A 26,357-nucleotide genomic window follows, 5' to 3' on the forward strand; every position below is an offset into this window, starting at 1 on the left:
CGCACAGCCACTTTTGATACTTTTGAAACCCTTTCCACCATAACAGGGGACTGATTGTTTCAGCTGTTGTCAAAAAAAAAAAAAAAAAAAAACCTCCACAATCTCTGTTTTGGTCTGAAACGTGCTATATCCTCCATGACTGAAATTGTATCTAATTGGATGTTTGAAGTAACATCATGAATGAATTCCATGCCATCGATCGTTTCTCCCAGAGATAAATTGTGTCCATGTGATGGCGGATCCAGGAGTGAAGCTGCGAAATTAACTGGCTTCTGAGCATGTTAATTTTTTAGTTTCATATTGTTAAGTACTTTAGACTGCTCATGGTCGACAACAACGGAAGTCCCTCGCATGTCTTGCTTTCAATGTCATAGAATTCAGTGTAGACAGAATATACATGAATCCTTCGATTCTAATTTAAAGATCCACTTCACAATACGTTTCAAAATTGTAACTAACTTTTGATCTTACTCCAAAATGATGTATCATCGAGTAACATTGCTCTCATTTACTTAGGCAAGACTTTGGTTGCTTGTTCTTGAAAAGCCAATGTTTGTGAAATGCATTAGCAAGTAATCATGCTTTCAAGACATTAAAGACAACTGCCCCAATGACTTTTACTTGGTAGTTTCAGAAAAACCTTACACTTTTTGTATTTGTTTATATTAATAAATGTTGGGTTAAGAAGGTACACAGAACGTGTTTTCTTCACAGTTATTGTTACATTTTCCATTAATTGCGCTGCCGCATGAGATCTCAGAACATCACAACAGAGTAAATTCAAGGTGTAAGTTAAGCACCATAATGGAACAATATGTTTGTAACTTGTTTGTACCAATTTCAGTGCATATTTAAAGCATATTAAGCAATTATTACAAAATAATAATAATAATAATAATAATAATAATAATAATAATAATAATAATAATAATAATAAGGGTTCATACTTTCGAAAGACAGATATTATTATCTTTTTATTTCTTTCTTTTTTTTCTTTAAGAACTCAGTTGCCTCTGCATGGTCTTCAGTGCTCACATATTTTTTAAAAACAGGTTCGCGTTTCGTGACAATAAAATTTACAATACCTTCGTTTTAAGTTTCTTGCTTCTTGAAGTTGCAGATGTGATTGTGACTGCATGTACGGTATTCATATTCATCATCAAAGTAAGAGTTAGCCAATGCCCTTCTTTTTGGCAGTTTATACGATGGTCTCATTTTCTTGAAGAAATGGATCCAAAAGGAATGTTTTACTATGGACAGCGGTGCTCCACTAATATACTGTCCGCCTTATACAGAGTCGTTTTGAAGTATGATTAAAGTCTTACTAAAGGCCTGACTACTACAGGAACCTTATGTTAGTCGAACTCTTTAGTATGGCACTAATCACGCTTCAAAATGACTCTGCATACGGCCCTGAATATCGTAGTAGTCAGAACCTTGTTCAGATTTTCCTACAAAGGAAGAAGTGCGGTTGTCCTTTTGTACGGTAAGAGAATGAGCGGAATATATCGTGAATGTACTATTCATATTACTTATGTTACAATAACGTTCTCCGTACCACGAATCAACAAAACCAGAAGTTATGAATTTAACCTAAAAAAGAAAAAGAAATCATTGCAAATAATTTAACACATCTGACAAACTGTTTACTACAAACTACGAGGGGGTATGATCTATTTAGCTATGAAATCCCGAAAACTGCGATAACTAACCCATGTTTTATTGTTTCAACTACTCATGAAACGGTTAATTTATTGCAGAAGGTAGTTCCTTACTATATTTTTTCCTATTTTTTCTATGTACACGAAGATTGAGTCAGGAATTGGTAAATTTCTACCATGTTGTGTTTCATTAGAAACCTGAGGATGGAGATGAAATATGTTCTTGGAATGCTTCGATTATAGACAACTAATTCTCATTTCCTGCTGTATGGCAATTACATCTAAAACCGGAAATGGGTTCAGATCGGGAATACGGTATCACTTTTTATTAAAATTTACAGGTACCAGTACAAACGTTAATTGACATAGAAAAAAGAATGTTTAGCAAAACTTATTTATAGAGGCATGTCATCTGTGAACAAAGATACAGCGTTAAGAATTAGCTTCACTGCTATGGAAATCACCAAAACGGATGTCACTTGTTTTGGAAACTCATCTACAGCGTAAGTGAATTATGGCATAGTTGGAGGGGCGACTCTGAACTTAACCCGTTTTCTAAATAATTGCCTAGATAATTTATATGTTCCCCTCTTGTCACCATTCCACTACTCATACAAATATATATTTAATCAAGGACCGATATGAATTTATCATTCTTGTGACATTCGCATAAAAACACTTCTCTTGGCAACCCTAAGTAGCTATTCAGAATTTGTTATATTCGTAGTTAGTTAGAGAGCGTTGGCGGGAAAAATTAGAAGAGGAAGGATAGCTGTTAAGATCAGTATCGTGACTGGGAAATTATACTCTTATTTAGTGTGGTAATTGATACGAAATATGTGTAAATGTGTGATTCACGTGAAGGTGTAGGTTTTGTATGATATATGCATTGATAAAGGAGGGAAAAGGTAAGATGGTGTGTAAGATTGATGCAAGAGGTACCAATGAACAGTCTTAATGTGTCCAAAGTGTACACAACGCTCATGGAAGTGAAATAAAATTAATTATCCTTCAAACTAATTGTGTGGTTAGGGATAGTACACGTAGAATGTACTGTATATTTCTCCTGACAATAATATCAGTGTTTTTGTTCAACTTATCCTACGTCTAGCGGGGTGTTAATCGTCATAATTTGAGAATAGTCTGTTCTTTAATTCCTACCGTGTATTTCTATATTTATGACTATAACTAACGGCCTATGGGCTCACTGTGCCAATATAAATAGGTCTAATTCAGTGTCGTCAGGGTGTGTACATTGTATATATAATAAGTATATAATATGTGATAGTTACCAACATAGCGACACTGTCTTGATTCCATTCACAACAGTCGTGACAGGACTGATAAATCCTGACCAAGAGTTAGTATATAATTTTTCGCCTACGAAAGATAAAGTTCCCTGGGAGGAGATACTTACGTTTTTGCTTGAACCCATAGTGTCGATAAAGGATTCTAGAGAACGTATTTTGGAAGACCTTCCCTCTCCTCCTCTACTGTCAATGACAAGGAAGATGAAGGTCTAATGGAAAGTGAATAAACGTTCTTTTGTTACAGGACTTTCTGGGAAAATATCACTTTCCTCTATTTCTGCCATTTCCGTACTCAGGCAAGGACTACTCGTTCCTGTTCCTTTAATAGTACAAGGAAGTATATCAGCAGAATCTCCACACGAAATAGATTTCTTCATTTGCGATGGGCATTTTAAACATTTTGATACATGTCTCAGCATTTCTATCAGCATTTACGCATACATATTCCTTTCTACAATATTTGCAAGATACTGATTTATCTTTATAATTTTGCACGTAACATTGCCACACACGATCTTTCTTTCTACCCATTTCTTGGAATTCTATGTTTTAATTCACATGTAAGAGAGGCGTGACTACCAATTCAGAAACTTTGAGTCAGAGAGAGCAGACAGATAACGTCTATTACTAATGTTGTTTCAAGGTGAATTGATAGCACATTACCAATATCTCTATAGAATTTCTAGATTGCTTTACTAACTGGTTCCTCTTCAATTACAAATTAGTATTTTACTAGTTTCTACTGCAAATGGAAATAAAAGTTACAAAAAAAAAAAAAAAACTATCATCAACAAATTAGATAAAGTACAGTCAACTAATTTCATTTTTTTAATATCCAAATTATTAAAGCGTAGAAGTAAAGGCTTATAAATGAAAATTAAGGTAATTATTCATTTGGAAAGTAAAGAAAAAAATTCTTGCTGGGAATTGATATGTCAGGGAATATTCCCACTTTTCTTTTCCTTCCTAACGAGAATATTCCCAGTACGCATTATTAGTTATACGCAAAATAATGTCGCAAATCAAGTGGGAAAATTTTGCGTTGCGTTGCGAACTCGAAATTGTGAAGTCGCGAAATTTAAGTGACTCCTATGTCCGAATATTTTAGTTATTTATATAACAGTTTTCTCCATATGAGAATAAGATCATTTATTTCGTTCTGGTATTATGATATCGACACGTAAAAGAAATCGTTCGTGCAATTCCATAGGAGAAGATCTAATAGAACTCAAGAACACGTAACTTTACACCTGACAAATAAACAAAAGGGATACAATTTTAAATGTCTCTCTCAATGTTTGTAGCTTACTATGTACTCTTAAAGAAAAATAATCATTTTGATGTTCGCCAAAATAATTACAATTTCGTGAGTTGGTGCCCCTCTCTATCCCTAACGCTATAAATGTGGTAACCGTACGACCCAGTATGTCATGAAAAAGGCAAGTCTTGTGTTGTTTAGGAACAGTATGTATTTCGCATGACATTTTTCCTATTCAGATACCTATGAACTAGGTACAAGTACTTATAATGAGCCAAATCATTTTGTAATTATGTACTACAGTAGTATAATACAGGAAAGATTTGCAAAAAATATTCACCTCTCCCACTCTATTACATCAATATATGGACATCATATATGGTTCATTTTAAGGAAGATCGGGTGCGAAGGTAAGGTATACCAAGGTAGAAATATTTAAATTTGATTAGAAATATGAAATGTAATTGACAAGCCGTCGTCTATTTACATATATTCTATCATACACAACGTATGATTTTCTTTGCGTTTTCGTACTTTTAAGTTTTTGCCAAATCTTCCGCAGATGGCGGCCGAGAATAAGGCGCACATGAACCTGTTTTCAAGATTGAGTTGCTAATGTTATTTTAGTGTACGTTACCTGCAAATACTATTTCTTTTTTGTTTACGACACTTAATTTTCACTGATGATCACAAGTGGTTCTTATTTTCATACTTCCTTTCACTTTGTTGGTTCCGTAACCTACAGTACAGGAAGCAATTATAGACAGTGCGAGCTCTCTTCCAAAGTAGCTTTGCGCACATTATTTAAATAGCTCTCCCGTTAGTACCGTCGCTCTTACAAGTTGCCTGATTTCACTTGAAATGAAATTCCTAACATACTTTCGCAACAGTGTCATCAGCGTCCTAACAATCAGTTCCACTCTCCTCCTGGTGGATTAATAAATGTCCCCTTGCGCAAGCGTGCATAATGAAATAAAACATCGCGAATTGTGTAGTGGTTTATGTATTATAACGAGTTTATTGAGCACCTAACACAATATGTAAATAGATATTACCTTTACGCTCCGCTCTTATTGATCTGCGCGTGAGAGATTCGAAATGACAATTATTTGCTTTTGCAGTAAAACTGAAGCTGTTGGTGTACATAAAAGAAACTCTTAAGTCATTTCATGGTTGCCTGATATTTACAACCTGCACGATGTACTTATATTTAATATAACAGGAAAGGCATTCATAAAGAAGAAAATGTAGGCATACCAGTTTATTTTTCTAAGACGCAACATTCTCCCTTCTTATGTTATCAATGTTTCATGTTCCACCACCATGAATTCGCTGTAACGAAGTTCGGATCAAAACTTAATTTGACGAAGTGTATACTATCTAGTGTGCAGTCTATTTGTAGACTTCCAGTCTGCATCCTCCAAGTGTGCAGGTTGCACTTCTGGAAACGGTTTGATTGATTTCGTGAACAATTGTGATCTCTCTTGTGTGGTGCTGATATAGCTAGCATTTCAATTTCTCAACTTTATTCTTATATTACGTATGTGTAAGAATTAACTTGCCCTTTCTTTAAATAAATTCCATACTGTGTCACTTAGCACCAAGCACAATGAAAAATATAGGACAATCAGTCTTAAATATTTGAAGCAAAACATTCCGTTTTAAATCAGCGGTAATGGCAGCGCAATTGTGCAAAAACGGTCAGAAACTTGATCATTTCATGTAGGTATTAAGTCTCATACAGAAAGTAGTAATTCATATTATTCATGTTTGAATAAATACATACGAAAATGTAATGCGTATGATTTTATTAAGCTATGCTATTTCCTGACGTGCTTAACTGTGAGTGTATAATTTTGAATTTATTATTGTCTTTCTTTTGCCAATATCGTGTAGAAACAATTATCGTTTCCTGTTTTTTTAAAGGTTTTAGAAGGGATAGTAACATTCCTTCTTACGTGGAAACATCACATGAGTTATAATCGCCTACGAGTTAGGCAGTTGAAGACCATTAGATACGTTATCGAGCAGTTGTGATAATCATTATGATGGAAGAAGAGTATAAAGTTACGTGTGAATTAATATCAATGTTATCGAAAATTGTCAACGAAGCTGAGAAGAGCAATTCTCTTGATCGGGATCCAAGTGAAGAAAATTGTGAGAGGTTCAGAAATAATGAAGAAACCAAGTTGACAATAATCCGAAATGAGAATCCGATATCACATCAAAGCGTTACATCTTCCTGGACGTCAGAATCACTTTCCAAAATAAAGTCTGAGCCTGAAACCAAAGACGATGATATGTATTTAACAATTTGCCTTGATGACCCGAGAAATGAAAATTCTGCCACATCTTACTCATTCTCTAGGAACGGGATAGAACATGTAGAAGATAAGCCAGAAATGCAAAGGTAATGTTATCTAAATTTGTTCTTTATATTTTGTACCTTTTTCTGTAAAAAATCAATAGAAGTATTTTTTTCTTTGCAGATATCAACTCATAAGCACGGATATGTTGATAATAAGTTCTACATTGCAGAAAATCCTCATTTGATTTTCAGTAACTGGATGCACTGCGATTAAGTATGCGGTAATATTCTTCCAGAATTACATGAGCATGTAGTGTGTACATAAGTACAGCTGCAGTTATACTGTGACATAGTAGAAAACATTCATTGTTTTACTTTCATTTACCGACAGTCCTTTCTAATATTCCACACATTTTTTTGATTGATACTTAATAGGATCGTAAGTTCTCTCTACGTTCCCAGTACGATGGCCAGCATGTACTGATAAAGTAAGTAAAGTATGGGAAGGAGATTTATCGAAGCAAGAATTCAAGATGCACATGCGTACTCATATAGGTGACAGTCTTGTTATTTCCAAAACTACTATGTTATATTATTCATGGAACATGAATTTGAAGTGCTGAAATTCATCACAAATATTTTAAATATCATAAATCGATAATGATGTGCTGTCCTTTTTGTTTAAAGCTTCAATCTTCTGAATATTTAAAACATAAAGAAGTTATATTTTATGTTTTAAATATGCTGGTCTTGAAAAGACTGAAGCAGTAAACAAAAAGAGCAACTGCATATTATTGAAATATCTCTTATAGTCGAAATGATAATAAAAATATAACAGGAAAAATATTTAACTGAAACTTGGAGAGCATTAACATCCGAATCAGACTAACAAATGTGAAAATTTGGTGAATGACAACACAGTTGTCCCTGAAACCTGATTAATATTATTGAATACTCGTAAACATTAACCCGTTTTTGAATATTCTGGACATTCTACAAAGAAGTGTCGCATACTGTGGGCAGAAAATAATTTCGTAATATTCTGGCCACCAGGAGAGCACAAATCAAAAACGTCCAGATTTTGTATTTAATGCATTTTAACAAAAATATCTTGCATGAGCTTCCTCAAAAAAAAAAAAAAAAAAAAAAAAAAAAAATATATATATATATATATATATATATATATATATATATACAACTCTTATTTCTATTTATTAGCACTTTGAAACCAATATAATTTAAGCAGTAATTACTACAATATATACTCTTAAAAATTTAACAATACTTACCTTTTACTAGTAAATAACCTTGTAAATAACTTCTAAATATTAATACTATATAAATACTACACAATACTACGAAGTCAAGAAATAAACGTGTTCAATTAAATTATTTAATCTATAAGTTTCGTGGTTAATTTTATTCCACTACTCATCAATTGTACATCAGTTGCCACTACTCGTGAGTTTTTCTTCATGACGTAATTGCCTTCTATTTCAATATATTTTGTTTGTTCCCATTTTTTGACTAAATTTGTTTATAACTGAGCACTTTCACTTCAGTCCAATTAAATGAATATTCCGTATATCTTATGTGCTTGTGGACTGCATTTCTGTTTCTCTTCGACCTAATGTGCACCTTATATTATTTCATTCGCTCTTTTAATATATATTCTGTTTCCTCGATAGCGCATGTCACGTTTACTGCTGCTTGTTAACTATAACACCTTTTTTCAACTTTTCCTCCTCTTCTTATTATTCCGTTTTCTTGTCTTCCTCCTTATAATCTCAAGCAAATTCTTGCTTTCTTTTCTCTATGTGGAATTACCTCCAATCACCTTGAGCATTTTTGATTCCTACTGTCACTTTGCCTATACTCTCTATCTCCTACCAAATAACATTTCTTTCCTCTTTCCAGTCTTCTTACTCTCCTTTATTTTCTTTCCTGTTGCACCTTAGTTTCATTTTATCGTATCCAGTTCTTTCCAAATGCTCGCGCAAGGTCTCTGTTTCCTCCTAGCTTTCCTTCTTTCCTTGCTCGATCAACTAATTGTTTTATACGTGTTACTACTTCTTATTTCCCTATTAATACTACGTACTTACTCATTAGTAATAATACATCTTGTCCGAGGGTTTTCTCGGGGTACTCTTGGTTCTTTCCATTTTCTCATTCCACCAAGTCTTCTGTCATTTACTTGCCTTAATCATTGTCACCCTTAGCTTAGAGGACATAAACGTAGGATTGCACAAGAAATCAGCACCAAATTTTATTCAACGTTGTATGTAGTTATACCAGCTATTGTGGAAAGAAATAATTACATGTAAACCGAAAATTTGTCGACTCATGTGACATTTAAGTGCAAACGATGGGAAATTTTATTATCGGGACTGCTTCATTATAAGAATATCTCAAGTGACCTTATTAAAAATAGATTCAAATCCAACATTACAGCGGATTAACTTCCTTGTAGGTTTCTTTTAGGAGATTTCAACAGAAAATTAATCCAGTACTTATTTGTGGGCGTGAAATTCTACTGTGTCAGTAAGTAGTCTATTTCTGAGTTGGTAATTTTGGTATGTGTAACTTTCTGAGTATTTGCAACTACATTTTTTTTAAATTTCTAACGCATTTTACTTTGTTAGCAGCTAAGTAATTATGTTATATGTTAATAAAGTCAAGTATTTTTTTTTCATCTATACTCCCAGAATATCTAGTTTCAAAGGAGGAAGCCAGTGAAGACGTAAAAACTGTATTCTACATTACATATTTGTGAGTCGAGGCATCCTGCTCACGGTGTGTTTAGACTTCTTGTATAATGGACGGCCCTCGGGGACCTAAGAATTTACACATGATATCGGTTGCAATAATACTTAATATATTAAAAAAGAAAAAAGAATATCAGAATCATCATCTTAGTATGGTAGAAGAAAGTACTAATAATATTCCCTCAGGAATCCTCTCACTACAGCCAACGCTTAATGCAGGTGTGAAGAAAGTAAAATAAGAAGTTAATGTACTAGAACAATAATAACCTTGATAATCCCGTTATTTGGAATACATCTTACCTATTATGTCTAATTTGTTTTGTTGATTCTACTAGTACGTAGAACTCCTTCCTGGTTAAGCGGTTAGCATATGCGCTTATTTGGCGTGGTAGACCCAGGTTTGATTCCTGGCGGGACCTCATGTGGTTCGGATTCCACGTTAGTCAGTTAGGTCCAATTATCTTATAGCCTTGGTGCTGAAACGGACGTTAAATTCAAAATCAGATATACTAGTACATAGAAAGGGAAGGTGAACGAGGGATCAGAGATCGAATTTGATTTTATTTATTGTAATTCTTAAATGTTTCGATCGTCAAAATAATTTCAGGACCTTATGCTACTTACATTCCACAACCAGTGCATAACATCAATGTTTAAGGCTAAATACCGCTTAACTTACTCCAAAATCATGTGTAATATTCAAAGCACGGAAGAAAACCAATGGTTTGCTAATCTCGTAAATTATTGGTTACGAACAATGTAGTTAACGTAACTGGTCAGAACGATATTCTGACTGCATAAACGTAAGAAAATTTTCACGCCTTGTCACCTTGCGGCTGAGCATAATTTTTACTTTGGAAATATAAAAATTAGTGAGCACTCGTTTCAGATTTGCATATATGGGGATGAAGGTCGGGGAATGTGATAATTCCTCCATTGAATTTGGGTAGAATCTATAACAATTTAAAGTTTCCTTTTTAACCACAGTTACTTCTAAGTTTTTGTAGGATTTACGGTCCGTTCTTGAAATTTCTTCTTTATTTATGTGGCGTAAAGGGCTTTTGTGTGCTCCACTATTGTAATATTATTAGAAAGTATAATAATAACAGTAATAATAGTTGCATCAATATCATTACACAATGTGACAAGAATGTATTTCTAATATGCTTAGGTTTCTGTGCAATTTATTTTATTCTCATTTTGATTTTTAAAATTAGTTACAAGTGAATAATGTTGTTTATTAATCGTACATTATAAGTTTCTAACATGGCTTAATTGATGTCCGGTTTGTACTTTGCGGCAATAAGGAAACTCAGTTATTTAGTTAAAGTTAAATGCAGTGGTTTATGTTTATTTTATTTCAAGGATTATTTTTATTATTTTTCTTATGTGGAGTGTTCTACACACTAGTCATCTTACAGATTAACTTGTCCGAAATAAATACTATTCTCCTTGTGGGAATTTGTTGCATAGAGATCGATATATCCCATATTAAACCTCTCAGTAGCTGAAAACTTGATACTATGGTTTTATATTATGTGTAGGAAACACACACACACACACACACACACATATAGATATATATAATTAGTCGTAGGGAACTTAGCCGCATCCTGCACAGACATTCCAAAAGACTTCTCTTTTCCTCCAATCGTTTCTACTGTCACAATAATGCAGAATATGCTTAGGTTTTTTTGCAATTTATATTTATTGAACAGTTGAAATAACAGGGAAAATCTATTTTTATTTCAATTTCATATATTACGATAGAGCACAGCAAACGGTAAAATACCTATACACAAAACATCCGATCAGATGTAAAAGACGTAATCATCCACTACACAAGAATAGAACTTATACAATCTGAAATTGAAATAATTAATTCTTTTTCCACAATATGTTTTTCTGGCACATAAGAGTTTGATACGACCTAAATTTATTTTAAATAAATTCAGTAAATAAAGGTGTATATAATTATAAATATCATAATCGGAAGGAAAAGTAGTACTCTGTGAATTATGCTACACACGGACAATAAACTGATCTACCCATATATACTTTTTCCCACAGAAAGTATTTTCCTATGACCTACTGACGGCAACACTGAAGAGAGATTTCGATAATAGACCATATTTATATTTTGATAAAAATGTATTTGATATATAAGGCTTAAATTTACCGCATCACTAGTGACCAAGGGCGCCCATGTGATTTTAAAGGGGATGCAAGTATAAGCGATATTTCAAATATAGCTTCAAATTTGGCTGTAACTAGTGTAAAAATTCTGTTAAGTTTTCAATAGTCCCAAGTTCAATTTCCTCTTAAAGTGGGGAGAACGCCCCATCTGGCAAACCCTGATGGGCGTCCTTGCTAGTGGCAAAGTTTGTTTTTTCTACTAATAGAGAGCACTATAAGAGAAACGTTCATCTCTCGTTGATATCCTTTATTTAGTATTTTTAAGGTTCTGACGTATAAGAAACTACATATGACATTTTTTCAGGTCGCATATCACGGATTTATATGGTGTTTGCAAACCGCTTTACGAAAATTTGGAGCACCGAATACCTAGTTCAAGAGATATGGATGTATACCATACGACTTTCAACACCTGCAGTCAGAAATACGTCTCCTCAGTTCAAATTTCAAACTATACAACAAATTTGACACATACTTGCCCTGCTGAATACGTGGAGGTAAATCGGGAACTTGATGTGAATAACGCAATTTTAACACACAGAACTGTACAACCAGATACTTGTCTTAATTTCCAAGAACCATTTACTAGCGAACGTGATTTAAATACTTGCAAGCTTAACCATACAGGTAAAAGCTCATATTCTAGCATTCAGTGTGACAATGAAAAAATAACTTCGAAAACGCAGCTTACTCATATAGGTGCAAATTTTCTTTCTTGCGTTGAGTGTAGTGAGACATTCATTCACAAACGTCATTTAAAAAGACACATGCTTATTCATACCGTGAGAAGGCCGCATCGTTGTACTCAGTGTGGGAAGCGGTTTAATTATAAACATGTATTAATGAGTCACATGCGTATTCATACAGGCGAAAGACCATATTCTTGCACTTATTGTGGTGTAGCGTTTACTCAACAATCTAGTTTAAATAGGCACGTGACTCTTCATACACACGAAAGCTCAAAACGTTGCATTAAGTGTGGAAAGGGGTTTTATTATAAAAAAGAATTGGAGAGACACATGGTTACTCATACAGGTGAAAGGTCACATGTTTGCACTCAGTGTGGAAAGGGGTTTTATTCTAAGCAAGCATTGGAGACACACATGCTTACTCATACAGGTCAAAAGGTGCATTCCTGTGTTCAGTGTGGCAAAGCGTTCAGTCGAAGATGTTACTTAGAACGTCACATGTTTATTCATACAGTGACAAGGCCGCATCGCTGCACTCAGTGTGGCGAGCGGTTTAAATATAAGTGTGTATTGATGAGTCACATGCGTATTCATACAGGAGAAAGACCATATTCTTGCGCTTATTGTGGTAGAGCGTTTACTCAACAATCTAGTTTAAATAGGCACGTGACTCTTCATACACACGAAAGCTCAAAACGTTGCACTAAGTGTGGAAAGGGGTTTTATTATAAACAAGAATTGGAAAGACACATACTTACTCATACAGTTGAAAAATCCCATTCCTGCGCTCAATGTGGCAAAATGTTCAAACAAAAATGTCAGTTAAAAAGTCATATGTTTATTCATACAGGAGAAAGACCTTACACATGCAATCAATGTTGTAAATCATTTACTCAGAAATGTAATTTAAACAAACACATGCTTATCCATACGGACGAAAGGCTACATCGTTGAACTCAGTGAGAAAGAGACTATTTTTTCAAGAGTTGCAGAGGCATGTGCTTACTCATACAGGTGAAGGGTCAATATTTAGTGTGATACAGCTTTCATTCTGACACGTCACTGAAAATCACATGCTTACTCATATGGGTGAGAGGTCGAATGGTTGCGCTCTATGTGGTAAAGTGGTTACAAATAAGCACATTCTATCTTATATAGAAGAAAAGGTCACATTGTTGCACGCAGTATGGTTAGATGGGTAATAATGAACAAATATTGACGAAACAAACGTTTACCCATACAGGTTAAAATCCATATTCTTGCACTCAATGTGAAAAACTGTTTATTAAAAATATGTGAATAAAACAGAGATATTTTTACAGGCGATAGATGACATTATTGCCCTCGGTGTGAAAAGAATGCTACCTAACCAAAAAAAAAATGAAGAGGCACATTCTTACTCACACAGGCAAAAGCCTTGTTATCTCCAAAACTAGTATCTTATTTCATTCATGGGACACGAACTTGACGCCATGAAATTGAATGCAAATATGTTTTGAGGGGTTTAATTTAATCCGATAGTAACGTTTCAGTGAAGTAAAAGGATATTTGTACATGTTTTTTTTTTTCATTTTTCTTTACTTTCTCATGAGGTAAAACAAATAAAGCATAAAAAGATTAAATATAAGTAGTTTTCCTTCTAATATTTGAATCATGAATAAAATATTTTGAAGAAAAGCTGAATGTGTATGGGCCTGATTAAATAATGGCATGCGTTATCGGAACTCTATATTGACCATTATTTAAGGACGCACGGGGGGGGGGGTAGAATCTGTGTTGCCTTGCGATCGCGGAATTTAAAGTTCTATGAGTGAATATTTTGTTATAGACAAGTTTGCTCAATCTTGTAGCGTACAGGAACAACTTCATTCAATTTATTTTCTTCTGGTATAATAATCTCGAAAAGTAAATAAAATGTTCGTACGATTCAGTGGAAAATCCTGTAGCGCTTGAAAAGAAGTAACCTGCCAAATAAGCACAAGAGAGAAAATAATTTAATGTCTTGTTCAATTTTTGAACAATTCTACTTTCTCTCTCTCTCTGTATATATATATATATATATATTCTATATTTATCTGGGTATTGTTTTGAAAATACCACGTGGATTACATGTTTTTTGAGGTTGCTCATTCAGAATCTGGCATTAGTTTATTTTTCTTATCACCTTAGAATTACTAGCCATTCACTAATTACGCTCAAACCTAATAGTATCTGTTTGCTCTGTAGTTAATCAAGCGCTCCTTAGATAGTACCAGTGCGTTTGCAAGCAATTATGCAGCCGATGTAGGTATGAGGGAAGACAGTTAGTTATAAATTTAGTCCATGTAATTAACATTTATTTTTATCTACAAATTAAATTGTATAAGATGCTTAGCAATGTCCCCGGAAATCTGTGGTATAAATTCTTTTGTAGGTCATAGATTGACTTTATTTTCACTTTGTGTGAACAAAGCAACATGCGCAATGATGGGATTTTATTTGGGTTTGCTTCTTCTGTGAATCTGTGTTCCTGTGCTGTTGAGAAAGAAGAAATGGCAAGTCGTAGTTGTAAAGATGGTCCGAATATGTCTTGTTATATTTGCGATGAATTTGTTCCTAAGAGACAACGGCAATGTTCTTCGGAATTTGTTTAAAAACATATTACGGTAATTTTCATATAAAACTTGGTGAGCATTCAAAATCATTGGTTCCATATAACGTGACCAATTCTTTTGTTGAATTTTTGAAAAATTGGAATAAGAAAAAATAAGTGTCTATGCTGTCTGGAATTCCTATGTTTTGTAGGGACCGAAGAATCATACTGACTATTGTTACTTCTGCTGTTCTGAAACTGTTGGCCTCAGTTGCTTGAAAAAAAGGTAGATTACACAAATATTTAATCAGCTATGGAGCCTATGAGTCAGGATCCAGACATTCCTGTCGGAAAACCTTCATCACTGCTTTTGTGTTAGTGATTCTACTTCGCCTAGTCAGAAAACTAGCATAGAAGATGACAACTTTAAACCGCCTAGCGGTTCATTTCAGGTTATACTTTTTCACAAAATGGTATTAATGATTTGGTTCAGGACTTAAATCTGTCGAAGAAGTCAGTGTAAGTTCTTAGTTTCAGGCTTCACAAAAGGACTCTTCTGGCATCTGGAACGACATTTACCCTGTACACACAGAGAAATAAATTTTTCAGCCCACTTTGTACAAGAATCTCTTGTGTACTGTTGTGATGTGTTATATTTGTTTAATAAGTTAATTTTCCTCTACTATCTACTAGCTGGAGACTGTTTGTTCATTCTAACAACACAAGTTTAAAATGTGTCATTTTGCGAATGAGTTACATAAACCTTCTAGAAAAACTACTCCAGAATTCCTGTAATTACCAGCCATCTTCATGATTTATAGCAAGCTGATTTAACAGATATTGATTCAGAAGATTTGAAAGTGTTAGGGAAAATTAATTGGGGCTACTATTATTTCTTAATAGTAACAGGTTCATTTAATAAGAAAGCATGGCTGGTGCTTATATATATAACTGTTCAAAATGTTACACAAACCTTTGAGTTGATTTTGAAGCAAATTTCTACGGGTCCCAACTACCTTAAGACGGATAGAGGAAAGGAATTTAATAACACACATTTTATACAGTTAATGAAATATTATGGTATTAAACAATATTCTAGATACAGTGAAATGAAAGCTAGTATACTTGAGCATTTTAACAAACCGCTTCGCAACTTTATATGGAAACGCTTTACATTACAGGGTAATTATAAAAGGGTATTAATATTACCAGAGTTATTGAAACAACATAATAATAGTAAACATAATACTATTAAAAGGAAACCTACAGATGTTACTAAAAAGCATCAGTAATTTTGCTTTTAACTGTGTGTTGTAAAGAGTTCTCTCACTTTGGAGGGGAACCAAAATTTTAAATTAACGATTATGTCAGATGAAGCAAGAAGAAGATGATTTACTGGTAATTATAGTAGGGCAATTTTTCAAATAGCTAAAGTATTTCCAACGAATCCACCAGCCTATCACTTGAAAGATAGTAGTCATCAACCTGTAGAGGGACGCTTTTATGAACAGGTATTGATTAGAACTATCTTTCATATTTTTCTTGAAGAATAAATTTTGAATATAACAAAGCATAAAGCTTGTGTATATTGGTTAGGATTACTGACACAAGATAATTCTTCGGTTGGTTGGAAATCTATTATTAAGTATTATATGTTTTCGACCGGCCGTAGTAATAACAGTATTTTATTATATTCCTAATTGCATTATTACATAATAGTATATGACATTACAACACACGTTTACTAGTATTACCAGGTCCTACAGGATGTAGAAAACCACATTTTGTGAAAACATTTCTCGATCATTACAGTGAAAAGGAGTATCATGTTATGGTGTGTCGCATCTTCTGTATGTGATTATTTCCTCATGTTTTAAATTGAAAGAAGGATTACCACAGAGTAGAGATGCAAAAAAGCCGGCTTTTTTAATCGATGGTTTTTTTTACATAAAAAGACAGCTTTTTTGGGAAAAAACGAGAATTTTGGAAATTTTGGCTTTTTTTCATTTTCATGATTTTTCTATCCAAATAGCTTTCTTATAGTATATTCTATACTTAGATAAGAATTCCATGACCTAAATGCCATATTTCGCTCTAAAATTCACCATCAAGATGGATGGAGCACATGTTTTACGAATTAAAGCTAACATGAAGAATGTAGTATTTGAGGGCAATTTTAGAGGCTATTTAACTTTATTTTAACTTTTGAGTTATCGATATTTTTTCTTCTCGATATCATTTCAGTTTGTCGTCTGTTTCATTTCTAAGAGCTTAGTACTCTAGCTTCTAACGCAGAAGTTAAACTTACGTTTTTCTATATATCCGTCAAAGCGTACGTTTTTCAATACATCCGTCTAACCGTACTTCCACATTTCTGTTATACTGTAGCTGTGCAACGATTTAGCAATAATTTTCCGGATGCAACCTTGAATACTAATTTATACAAATAATCAGTAGCGGATTTAGAAACGTACTTTGGGACGGGTTTCTCTGATTGTTTCATTTTCTAAAATCTCCTAATTTTATTTGGGAGGAGCTTGAAGTTTATGAGTACAGGCATAACTAATACTGTATTTCGTTTCGTTTATATATTTAGCGATAATCTTCCGGATACAACCTTGAAGATCATTTTATACTGAGAATCAGTGGCGGATTTAGAAAAGTATTTTGGGAGGGTTTTTTTCTTACTAATGTTTAGTTTTTCTAAACATTCGTAATTTTTATTTGACGGCAGCTTAAAGTTTATGAGTAAGGGCATAACTAATAGATATTTCGTTTGTTTTAGACATTCCGTAATTTTGGGGAACATGCGTCAGTCCGAAAGACCGCCCCCCCCCCCTAACCCTCGCAAAACCATCACTGCTGGTAATTAGTAATAATAACGATTTAAAAACAATAAGAAATGAAGTCAGCCAACTCACAGTACACGCACTATTTCTACTTCATAGATGGAATGAAGAAAAGTTTTGTCAGAATGGTCGAATGCTGAGTTGAATTTCGGACTTCTCGATAGAAGCGCATAAGCTCCATTCAATCATGTTTGTTGTGCAGTTGTATTTATCTTAACTTAAATATATTCCGTAGTCCTTTTTTTGTGTGTGTGTGTGGTGGGGTGGGGAGAGTTCCATAATGATATGAAGGGTGTGAGCCAAGAACATGGTAACTAACAAATTTTCAATTGCTGAGTTACGCAGCATCAGATAGGCAGCAACGCATACCGCTTCGTTTAATCCCTCATGTATAGACTTATGGGAAAAATCAGCTTTCCGACTGTCAAAATGGATTGTGCAGAAGAAAATTTCTAATTTCTTAAAATAATAAAATTATGGGTTACCATGTTCTTATCTCACACCCTTCATGTTCAATCCCTCTTGTTAAAAATACAGAAAACTTGAGGACTGAGTAAACCGTGATGGTGCTTATATAAAACAGTAGAATTTCAAGAATATACAAAACCAAAAGCTCTAGTTGTGCAGCCTTTAAGTGTATTATATAAATCTAAGTATTTTTCTTATGTTTTATTTTAATTTTATTTTGTTCTAAAAAGAGGGTATGGAATATTTTGAAGTAAAAATACTACATAGAATTTTGTTACTTATTTGAGTATTTTTTAAAAGAAGTATTTACTTTTAGGCTTGGTTGGTTTACACCAGCTGTTTTTTTTTTCTTTTTTGAAATAAACAACTGGTTTAAACCAAACAAAAAGAACGAAAAATGCGAATCGTGTGAACTTCATGGTGACGTTTCCACACATCAAACCATCTGCATTAGTCTTATTTCCTTTTCATCTTTTAATCAAAGTGTCCCATGTTCAATTCTCAGTCGAACCACAACTCTTCTTTCATGCGTAAACAAAGTAGCGGTTCGGATGTCACTTTAAGCGAAAGTCTTCTCCTTGATAACCTCGCTATTATGTAAGGATGTTAAGCCTGAACATACGAAAGGAAACTAAATTGTATATTTCTGCATGCCTGAATGCCTGTTGTTTTATAAAGAAGCCAAGGTTGCTTAAATATACTGATATAAATTGACAAAATTTATCGATTGCCTATGTAGCTTCCAACATTAGCTTGGATTGTACTTTCAATGATATGTACGCACTAAATTTGTAATTTAATACCTCAGTTTTAGCGTACTGATTATGATACGTTGACCTTTAAATTTTACATGCAAAGCAATAACAGGGTTTTTTCCGTTATTGTTTTACATTTAGAGTAATGACGGGATTTTCCCGATGGCTAGGGCGGGAGTTTCTCAATTTAAGAAATTTACTGACCGGACTTCTTTAAGCTTATGTGACCTCTTCCGGCATAACCCCGTTGCTGCATAATAACACCAAGGCGAAACAAACTTATTTCTGTCAATATGTAATATAAATACATAAATCAAAATATCTAAACAAAAAAAACTGGTTTAAAACAAAAAAGCCTAGTTTAAACTCCCCCCAAAAAACGGGTTTTTGGCATTTTCAAACACAACCATGGCTCTTGCCAACCCTGGTTACTTTTGTATGTAGGAGGTTAAAAAAATCTTATTATATACATTGGTTAATCCTTTGGAATTCATAATGTAAATATGTTGAGAAGTAAAACTGTTTGAAATATCTTTTCAAAATTCATGGTTTATTTTCGAGGTTTTATATTATTATCGGCATCAACCACTAATTAAATGACTCTTTGTGTTGTAGAGAAGCGAAACAAAATCTGGTTTATCAATTTAAAGCAGAATTTTCAAAAAAGCCCAACATTTCCCAAGCAAAGAAGCGAAGCAGAAAAAAACCGAGTTTTTTTTTCAAAAATGCCGGTTTTTTCGAGCCCTTGCATCTCTACCACAGAGTAATGAATTTTCATCGAAGAAAGAACACATTTTGTAATTAGAGATGATTTAAAGCATGAATGCAATAATAGGGTTGTATTGATATTTTTACTAAAGGTTCATCACCGAAATTTAATGTTATTTTTATACCTCAAAATATGTCATCAACAAAAGGGGGATGCGTGACATATCATTACTATATCATTATGTAGTATGTTTTAAAATCCTAGAGACCAGACTCAAATTAATTATCTGGCACATTAATGTAACAAGTTAATACAAAATATGTTCAGGAAGCCAATCAGAATGCAACTCGAAATGCTTCTGGTTACTTGTTTTTGTTATTTGCTGTTAAACAGGATACTCGTTTCAACACATATTTTGCCTCCGATTCTTTTTATTATCTTTATGTAGCTGTAAAATAATAAGTCCAATATTTCTTTTTATAATAACTAATTATCTTATGACAACCGTAAAAAAAAAGTCAGTAAAGAAAATGCACATTCACTGATACATTCAGCAAAGACAAAAACTAAAGTATGCAAGCCAATATTACAACATGGATATTCTGAATTAATTTGATCTATTTGTGAATTCTCATATAACACATTACTAGGACGTTTTTCATTAAATAAAAAAAGACAATAATCGATTTCAAAGATATAAAGTGGAGTTTAATTATTTTGTAAAAAAGATGCGTCAATAAAACAAATGAAAACTAATAATTGCTCAGTTCTCGCCATAGAAATCGATACAAAGTTCTAAGTCCAAATTAATAAAAGAAAAAATTCTTGACCCGTTTGCTTTTGCATTCAGCAACACACGTCTCGATCGATTGGGTCCTTCCGGTATTCATCCAGTCTAGTTTTCAACTTCTTTTCCACCTCTCCTTCTCTATACCAGTGTGTGACGGTATATACTCTTTTGTTTCAAATGTAAAATAAAGAAACAAAGTTTAGAAGGTTTATAGCTCAAAAACCTAATCTTATATACGTTTGTTCTAAAATGCTTTTTCGGTTCCGAATAATAATAAAAAATTGTCACAAACTCTTCCCATAGCTTCATAAATGTTTTAATTTTCATTCTCCTTCTTCTTCAAAGATTGCAAGCTAGGAAGATGTTCGTTGTGAAATCTATGGAAATTGTCATTCAGGGGAGTAGGTTTTGTGTTTCCCAACATCTGTAGTGTCGCCCCAGAGCAACTGACAAAAATGATTATTGTTAAAATGTGAAACTTGTTAAAATTTATTTGTTATTTAAAGTTGATTAAGTATTTTCTTGGTTATATTAATTAAAACCGTAGATGGGACAGAAATTATTATTTTTATTGTTGTCACTATTATTATTGTTATTTCGTTTTCGTTTATTCATTCTGTTGTCTCCTTGCAAGGTCTAGTCCTATTTGAACTCTGCTGATCTCTAGTATTTTTGTACATAGTTTGTTTAGATTTTTCCTATGGTGTTCATTGCCAATTACTTCGAGTAGTCCATAAGTGTCACTGATTTGTTTTAAGTCTCTCCTTACTCCTTGATCATCATCCATTAAATGTATTCGGTCACAGTTGAACACTAGATGATCCGGGGTTTGTATTTGTCCACAGTCACATAAATCGCTTTCTAAAAGTCCTATTTTATGAAATGTTGTCCGAAAGGGACCATGGCCACTTAGGAATTGAAAAGCGTGTTCATTCAAGTCAAGATGTCCTAACTGCAATCATTGTCTTATATCTGGGAAGATTTCATACCGTCAAATGGGGTGAATAGAAACATGGGAGCGAATAGAAACAAAAACTCCCAGATTAGTTTTGGATTTATCTGCACGATAAATTAATCAACAAAACTGAAATTTCTTAACATAGTCTTATATGGCTAAAGTGTTCACAGCAGAGACAAAATGTTTTAGTGAGTTGAGAACACTGAGGTAGATGGCAGCAGTGATTTATTTGTGGATTTTGCAGAAGGGGGGAATGTTTATGTAAGATTGTGTTCCGTATAACAGAACAACTTTAAAGTCAGGTTGGGACGACGTTATTTTTAAACCTATCTACTTTAAAATTATGGTACTAGTTTGATATGCGGTCCCCAAGTTCTTCATTTTTTACCTTTTTAAAAACAATTTTATGATAAATACGGGCTGGTACGTTAGATAAGATTTGGTTAGGTAGATTAATTTACATGTGTTACGTTGCTACTTTTCGTCCTATTGCTGAAGACAAGTGTGCAGCATCCAGTAAAAGCCCTATAGTTACATTGCAATCTGCACAACTTGTCGTAACAAGTGTCACACTCCTACATAAAACAGTTTTATTATGACAAATAATTGTTTAGTCCCTTCTAATTTGGTCTTTGAAAACCAAATTCCTCGCCCGAACAATAAATACGATAAAAGGTAAGAGTTTACTTTGGGCAGAACAGTGATAGGTGCACATACCCTTGAACCTGATTTTATTAAATAGAAGGGGAAAGATGGTATTAAATGTCATTCCTCATATCATAAATGAGTTTTTGCACTTACTCATCCTACTTAATAAAATTAGATTCAGGGGTGTGTGACCCTAAAACTGTTCTGCTGAAAGTAAACTTCTGGTCAACAATACATACTGGTATTAAAACGAATCCAGAATTGAATAAAGACTGTAATCTGGTCTCTGAAGAATCATGAGCATGTATTAATACCACAATTACCAACATGATGCTACCTAGGAAAAAATACTTTACACTTTCTTTCACTTTTATTCTCGAAATTGAAACAGCCATTGTAGCCTACCATATTTACAGCTTTTACAACAAAATCACAAGAAAGGATTGACTGCCTATTTCACCTTGAGTTAGGCTGAAGCATGACTTATCTAACACTGTCTTTAGAAATTAACAATATTTACACAGCGTATCTCACTTTAGAATAGTGAAGCAATAAAAGGTTCGTTTACATCGGATACCGTCTTTTTCAGTTGGTTTGTCGGTAGCAACATGATGTCCACTTTTTATCCAGCTGCAGGCATACTTTTCTGCATTGAAAGAAGTAATTAACGTCTGGGCCATTAACGTTTATGGTAAGAAGGGATTCGAGGGTTTTTACAAATAAATGTTTTCTAGCGTCAGTATGCTGTAAGTTTAAGTTGGAAAAGCCTCTCTTACACTCTGCAGAAGAAACTGAAAGGAATTCTATGAACAACTCTTCATGAAGCAATTTTATAAACAAGACCAACATAGCTCGCAGCAATAAACATACTGAAAAAAAATAAAGAATGGCTACTAAAACATGAAGTTGAATCATTGCACTTCAAAACAGTTTATAACTTAAGAAAGGGAGAAAATATCTTCCCAGGCTGGGAAGACTGAATTAAACCTAGAGACAGGGAAGTCAAAATTTAGAAGGGGGGAAATTCCCAGGCTTCCCTGGACGGCAGCAGCAGTAATATGTTACTGAAATCCTACACGGTATTTTGGTGCTCCTCAAACTTTCTTGGTAAGTATGACATTTTCATATTTGTTGCATCAGGACATATGCCTATTTTGTAGTTTGTTGTTTCATTTAATGAGGTTCATGGTAAAAGTTTTCCTTTTGTAAATTATTTGTAATCAAAATTTAATTTTGCTGGATTATTGTTATGATTTTTAATTAATGGTGTGAATATAAACACTTCTTGAGGACTGGAAAATTCTTGAGGACCGGAAAAAGGACCTGATAGGAATGAATCAACCATCTCTAGGAACAGATTCCCAAGTCTTTTTTTTCTTTCTTTAAAAAATGTGTGGCAAACTGAAGGAGGTAAATATCAGGGCTGGATTTGAAAAGTGTGGAATTTTTCCCCTTTCTCGAGACTAAGTACTGAGGATGCTGCCGAAAAGAGACACTGAACGAGAAGAAACAGAACAGCAAGAAACATCTCAGACTGCAGACCGTTCCCTTATGGGTCTTCTCAAGAGCATGCGAGAAAATGAAAAAAATAAACAACGGAAGAAGAGAGTACGAATAGATGTTGTTTCTGGTAAGATTTTTGGTTTGTTTTCTGGAAATGATACACTTTCATCAAATCATAACGAAACTCAACCTGGGCTCCCTTACTCCGACAGCAACGGAACGAATCCCTCACGAACAAGAAAGTTGATGCACGTGGAACACTCGTCATCAGAGAGCCCAGACTATTATTCTCTTTACGACAGTGAAAAAGATTTAAGTTTAACCCGTGTATTGTCGGAAGAGGAGAAAGACAACACTCCAGAAGATCACGAACTAGATGATGGTTTTCTAAAGCTGATGATTTTGCTGCGGTAAAGGTTTATGGGAAGCTAAAATACTCGGTGAGGCTATTCGCTACCCAAGTAAGAAATTGTGAACATGGTGGATATATGGGAGTGTTTTATAAAAGCACCAAAAACAATGAAATTTTCAGAAACTTCGGGTCCTATTAGGAGTTCGTCAGCACGTTTTAAGTATATGATAAGTTTCCTTAGTGATTTCAGTGGTTAAGTCTTTTTTTCAAATATCAAAACTCTATGGTCGTTTGTGCCTACTTTGTACATTGTATTGTTTTATAAGTTTGTAACTTAGGTAATACTGGTCTTATTGAACTTATATCATGCAGGTATCAAATAAATAGTTCGTTTCAACAAATACGCTGTTTCTTTTTACCTTTCCAATAGTATAAAAGAAACAACAATGAAAATAAAGTCATTGTTTCTATTCACCCCTACCCATGGGGTGAATAGAAACATTAAGAAAAGTCGAGGTGAAGAAAAGTGGAGTTGATAAATTAATATGACGTTTACTTAACTTCATTATCATACTAAGACCGTTTTTTTGGAATAATCTGATACGCGAAATCTTTATCACCAAATTTATATACTCATATAGCCAAAAATGTGTTTCTATTCACTCCATTTGACGGTACACTATTCTTGCTTTCTCAGAGGAATTCCAGTTGTCCTGCCATCTGGTAAGAAAAAAATTATCTAAGTCGTTCAGTACAATTCTTCTTTGAAATAATTTCTCAGTTTTTCCGGGATTATGTTTTAGGATCCAATATTTTCCAGCTGTCTTTAAGATTGCTAAGTGCAATGGTTCTATTCCCAATACAATTTGCAGTGCTTCCACTGTGTAGTCGCCATGGCTCCAGATATTCTTAACAAAATTGATCTCTGAGCCCTGTCAATCTTCTTCCTTATTTTCATATTTTCAACTAGTCTATGACTCCAAGCACTGGCTCCATACGCTATTATCGCTTGGAAAATTGTTTTATAGTATACATCACAGCGCCTTGGTGATAACTTGTATTCTTTGGCCATAATGTAGAAAATTTTGTTTGCTATTCCAATTATTTTTTCTTTTCGTTTCGTCACATGACTGTCGAAATTTAAGTGTTCGTCTATCCAAATACCTAGACACTTAAAGGAGTGAACACTACTTATTGAATTATTCGTTATTTTAATAATGGGGCTTCTCTCCAGCTTTCCTTTGACCTGAATGAACTTTGTTTTATTAGCAGACACTTCCAATTTTGTAGATTTGGTCCATTTTGAGAGAGCATGCATGGCCATGTTAGCCTTCTTTTCTAGTTTTGATCTACTATTTGCGTTTATTGCTATGGCCAAATCATCAGCATAGGCGACGACACCGGAAACTATATCTAGTTCATTGATTCTCTCTAGACCCGGTTGTAATACAACGTCTTATAATAATGGCCCCAATACGGAACCTTGTGGGCAGCCTTTTGTTACAATCTTGTTTATTTCAAATGCTGGGCCAATATATGTTACTATCCTATCCGAACAATAATTCTTAATAATTTTGAGTAATCCCTTGTTTATATTCAGTTTTTCAAGCTCTGAAAATATCTTCGGCCACCACAGATTATCAAAGGCTCCGGATATATCCACAAAGATTACTACTGTATATTTTTCTCCCAGTTCAGTGTTTCAATATGATCCATTAAACAATTGATGGCTTCTGTTGTTCCTTTATTTTTCCTGAAGCCATATTGTAGTCCACAATTTCTTAAATCTCCTCTCTTGGCACTTATTCTATTAGCTAGTATTTTCTCAAATATTTTACCCATAATGTTTAATAAACATATGGGTAGATAGGATTTTGGAGTTTTAAGTCCTCCTATATTACTTTTTCTAGAATGGTTAATTTAGCCCTCTTCCATCTATTAGGAAAAATTCCAAACTCTATACACTTATTGTACAATTTAGTTAAATATGGAATCCAGAATTGACTATTCATTTTAAAAAATTCTTCTTTAAGTTTATCAGGTCCAAGTGCCTTATTATTTTTTATGTTTTTTAAAATTTCTTCAATTTCCTCATTTGTGACCATTATGTCCCTGTTTATGTTATTATTGCTATAGCTAAATGAATTATATTTCTATCTGATTAATTTATAATCCTCATTACCTCATTATCGGTGTCCGGGTTGTCGTCTGGGAGCAGTTTATTGATGATGAGCTTTAAGGTTTCTTCAATATCTCTTGTGTATTCGCCATTTTGCTCATTCATTGCGGTTTGATTTTATTCATTATTATTTTGTATGGCATCCCCCATGAGTCTGTGTCTAATTTTTCTTTCACAAACGAATTCCAGGCCTTTTGTTTCCTTTCTTTGAGTTTATATTGCGCTAATAATCTTATATATTCTTCCTTCCTTTTTGCCTTAGGGTAGGGATCGTGAGTTCTCTGGTACTGCCTTCTCTTCGCTCTTGTTTGTTTTTTTGAGGACTGCATATTATTATTCCAGAAAAACAAATAGTTGTTCTGTTTAAAGTTTCTTCTGCTATTTATT

At 33.7% G+C, this 26,357-nt stretch overlaps 1 protein-coding gene across 7 annotated transcripts; it reads left to right on the forward strand.

Moving 5' to 3' along the window:
- Positions 1-1,416: 1,416 nt before the first annotated feature.
- On the forward strand, positions 1,417-13,824 carry LOC145675689 (uncharacterized). 7 transcript variants are annotated; one of them, XM_081746284.1, is made up of 3 exons: positions 1,417-1,486; positions 6,156-6,639; positions 11,803-13,824. In XM_081746284.1, exons 2-3 carry the CDS (start codon positions 6,275-6,277, stop codon positions 13,139-13,141), a joined length of 1,704 nt encoding a protein of 567 aa, XP_081602410.1. In that variant the 5' UTR covers positions 1,417-1,486; positions 6,156-6,274; the 3' UTR covers positions 13,142-13,824. The 7 variants fall into 7 exon arrangements, with proteins under 7 accessions (XP_081602410.1, XP_081602409.1, XP_081602413.1 ...); XM_081746283.1 differs by lacking the exon at positions 1,417-1,486 and adding an exon at positions 1,508-1,763; XM_081746287.1 differs by lacking the exon at positions 1,417-1,486 and adding an exon at positions 1,508-1,666.
- The last annotated feature ends 12,533 nt before the right edge of the window (positions 13,825-26,357 follow it).

This window comes from Thermobia domestica, chromosome 18 (assembly GCF_964235325.1).
Source record: "Thermobia domestica chromosome 18, izTheDome1.hap1.1, whole genome shotgun sequence".
Classification (NCBI taxonomy): domain Eukaryota; kingdom Metazoa; phylum Arthropoda; class Insecta; order Zygentoma; family Lepismatidae; genus Thermobia; species Thermobia domestica.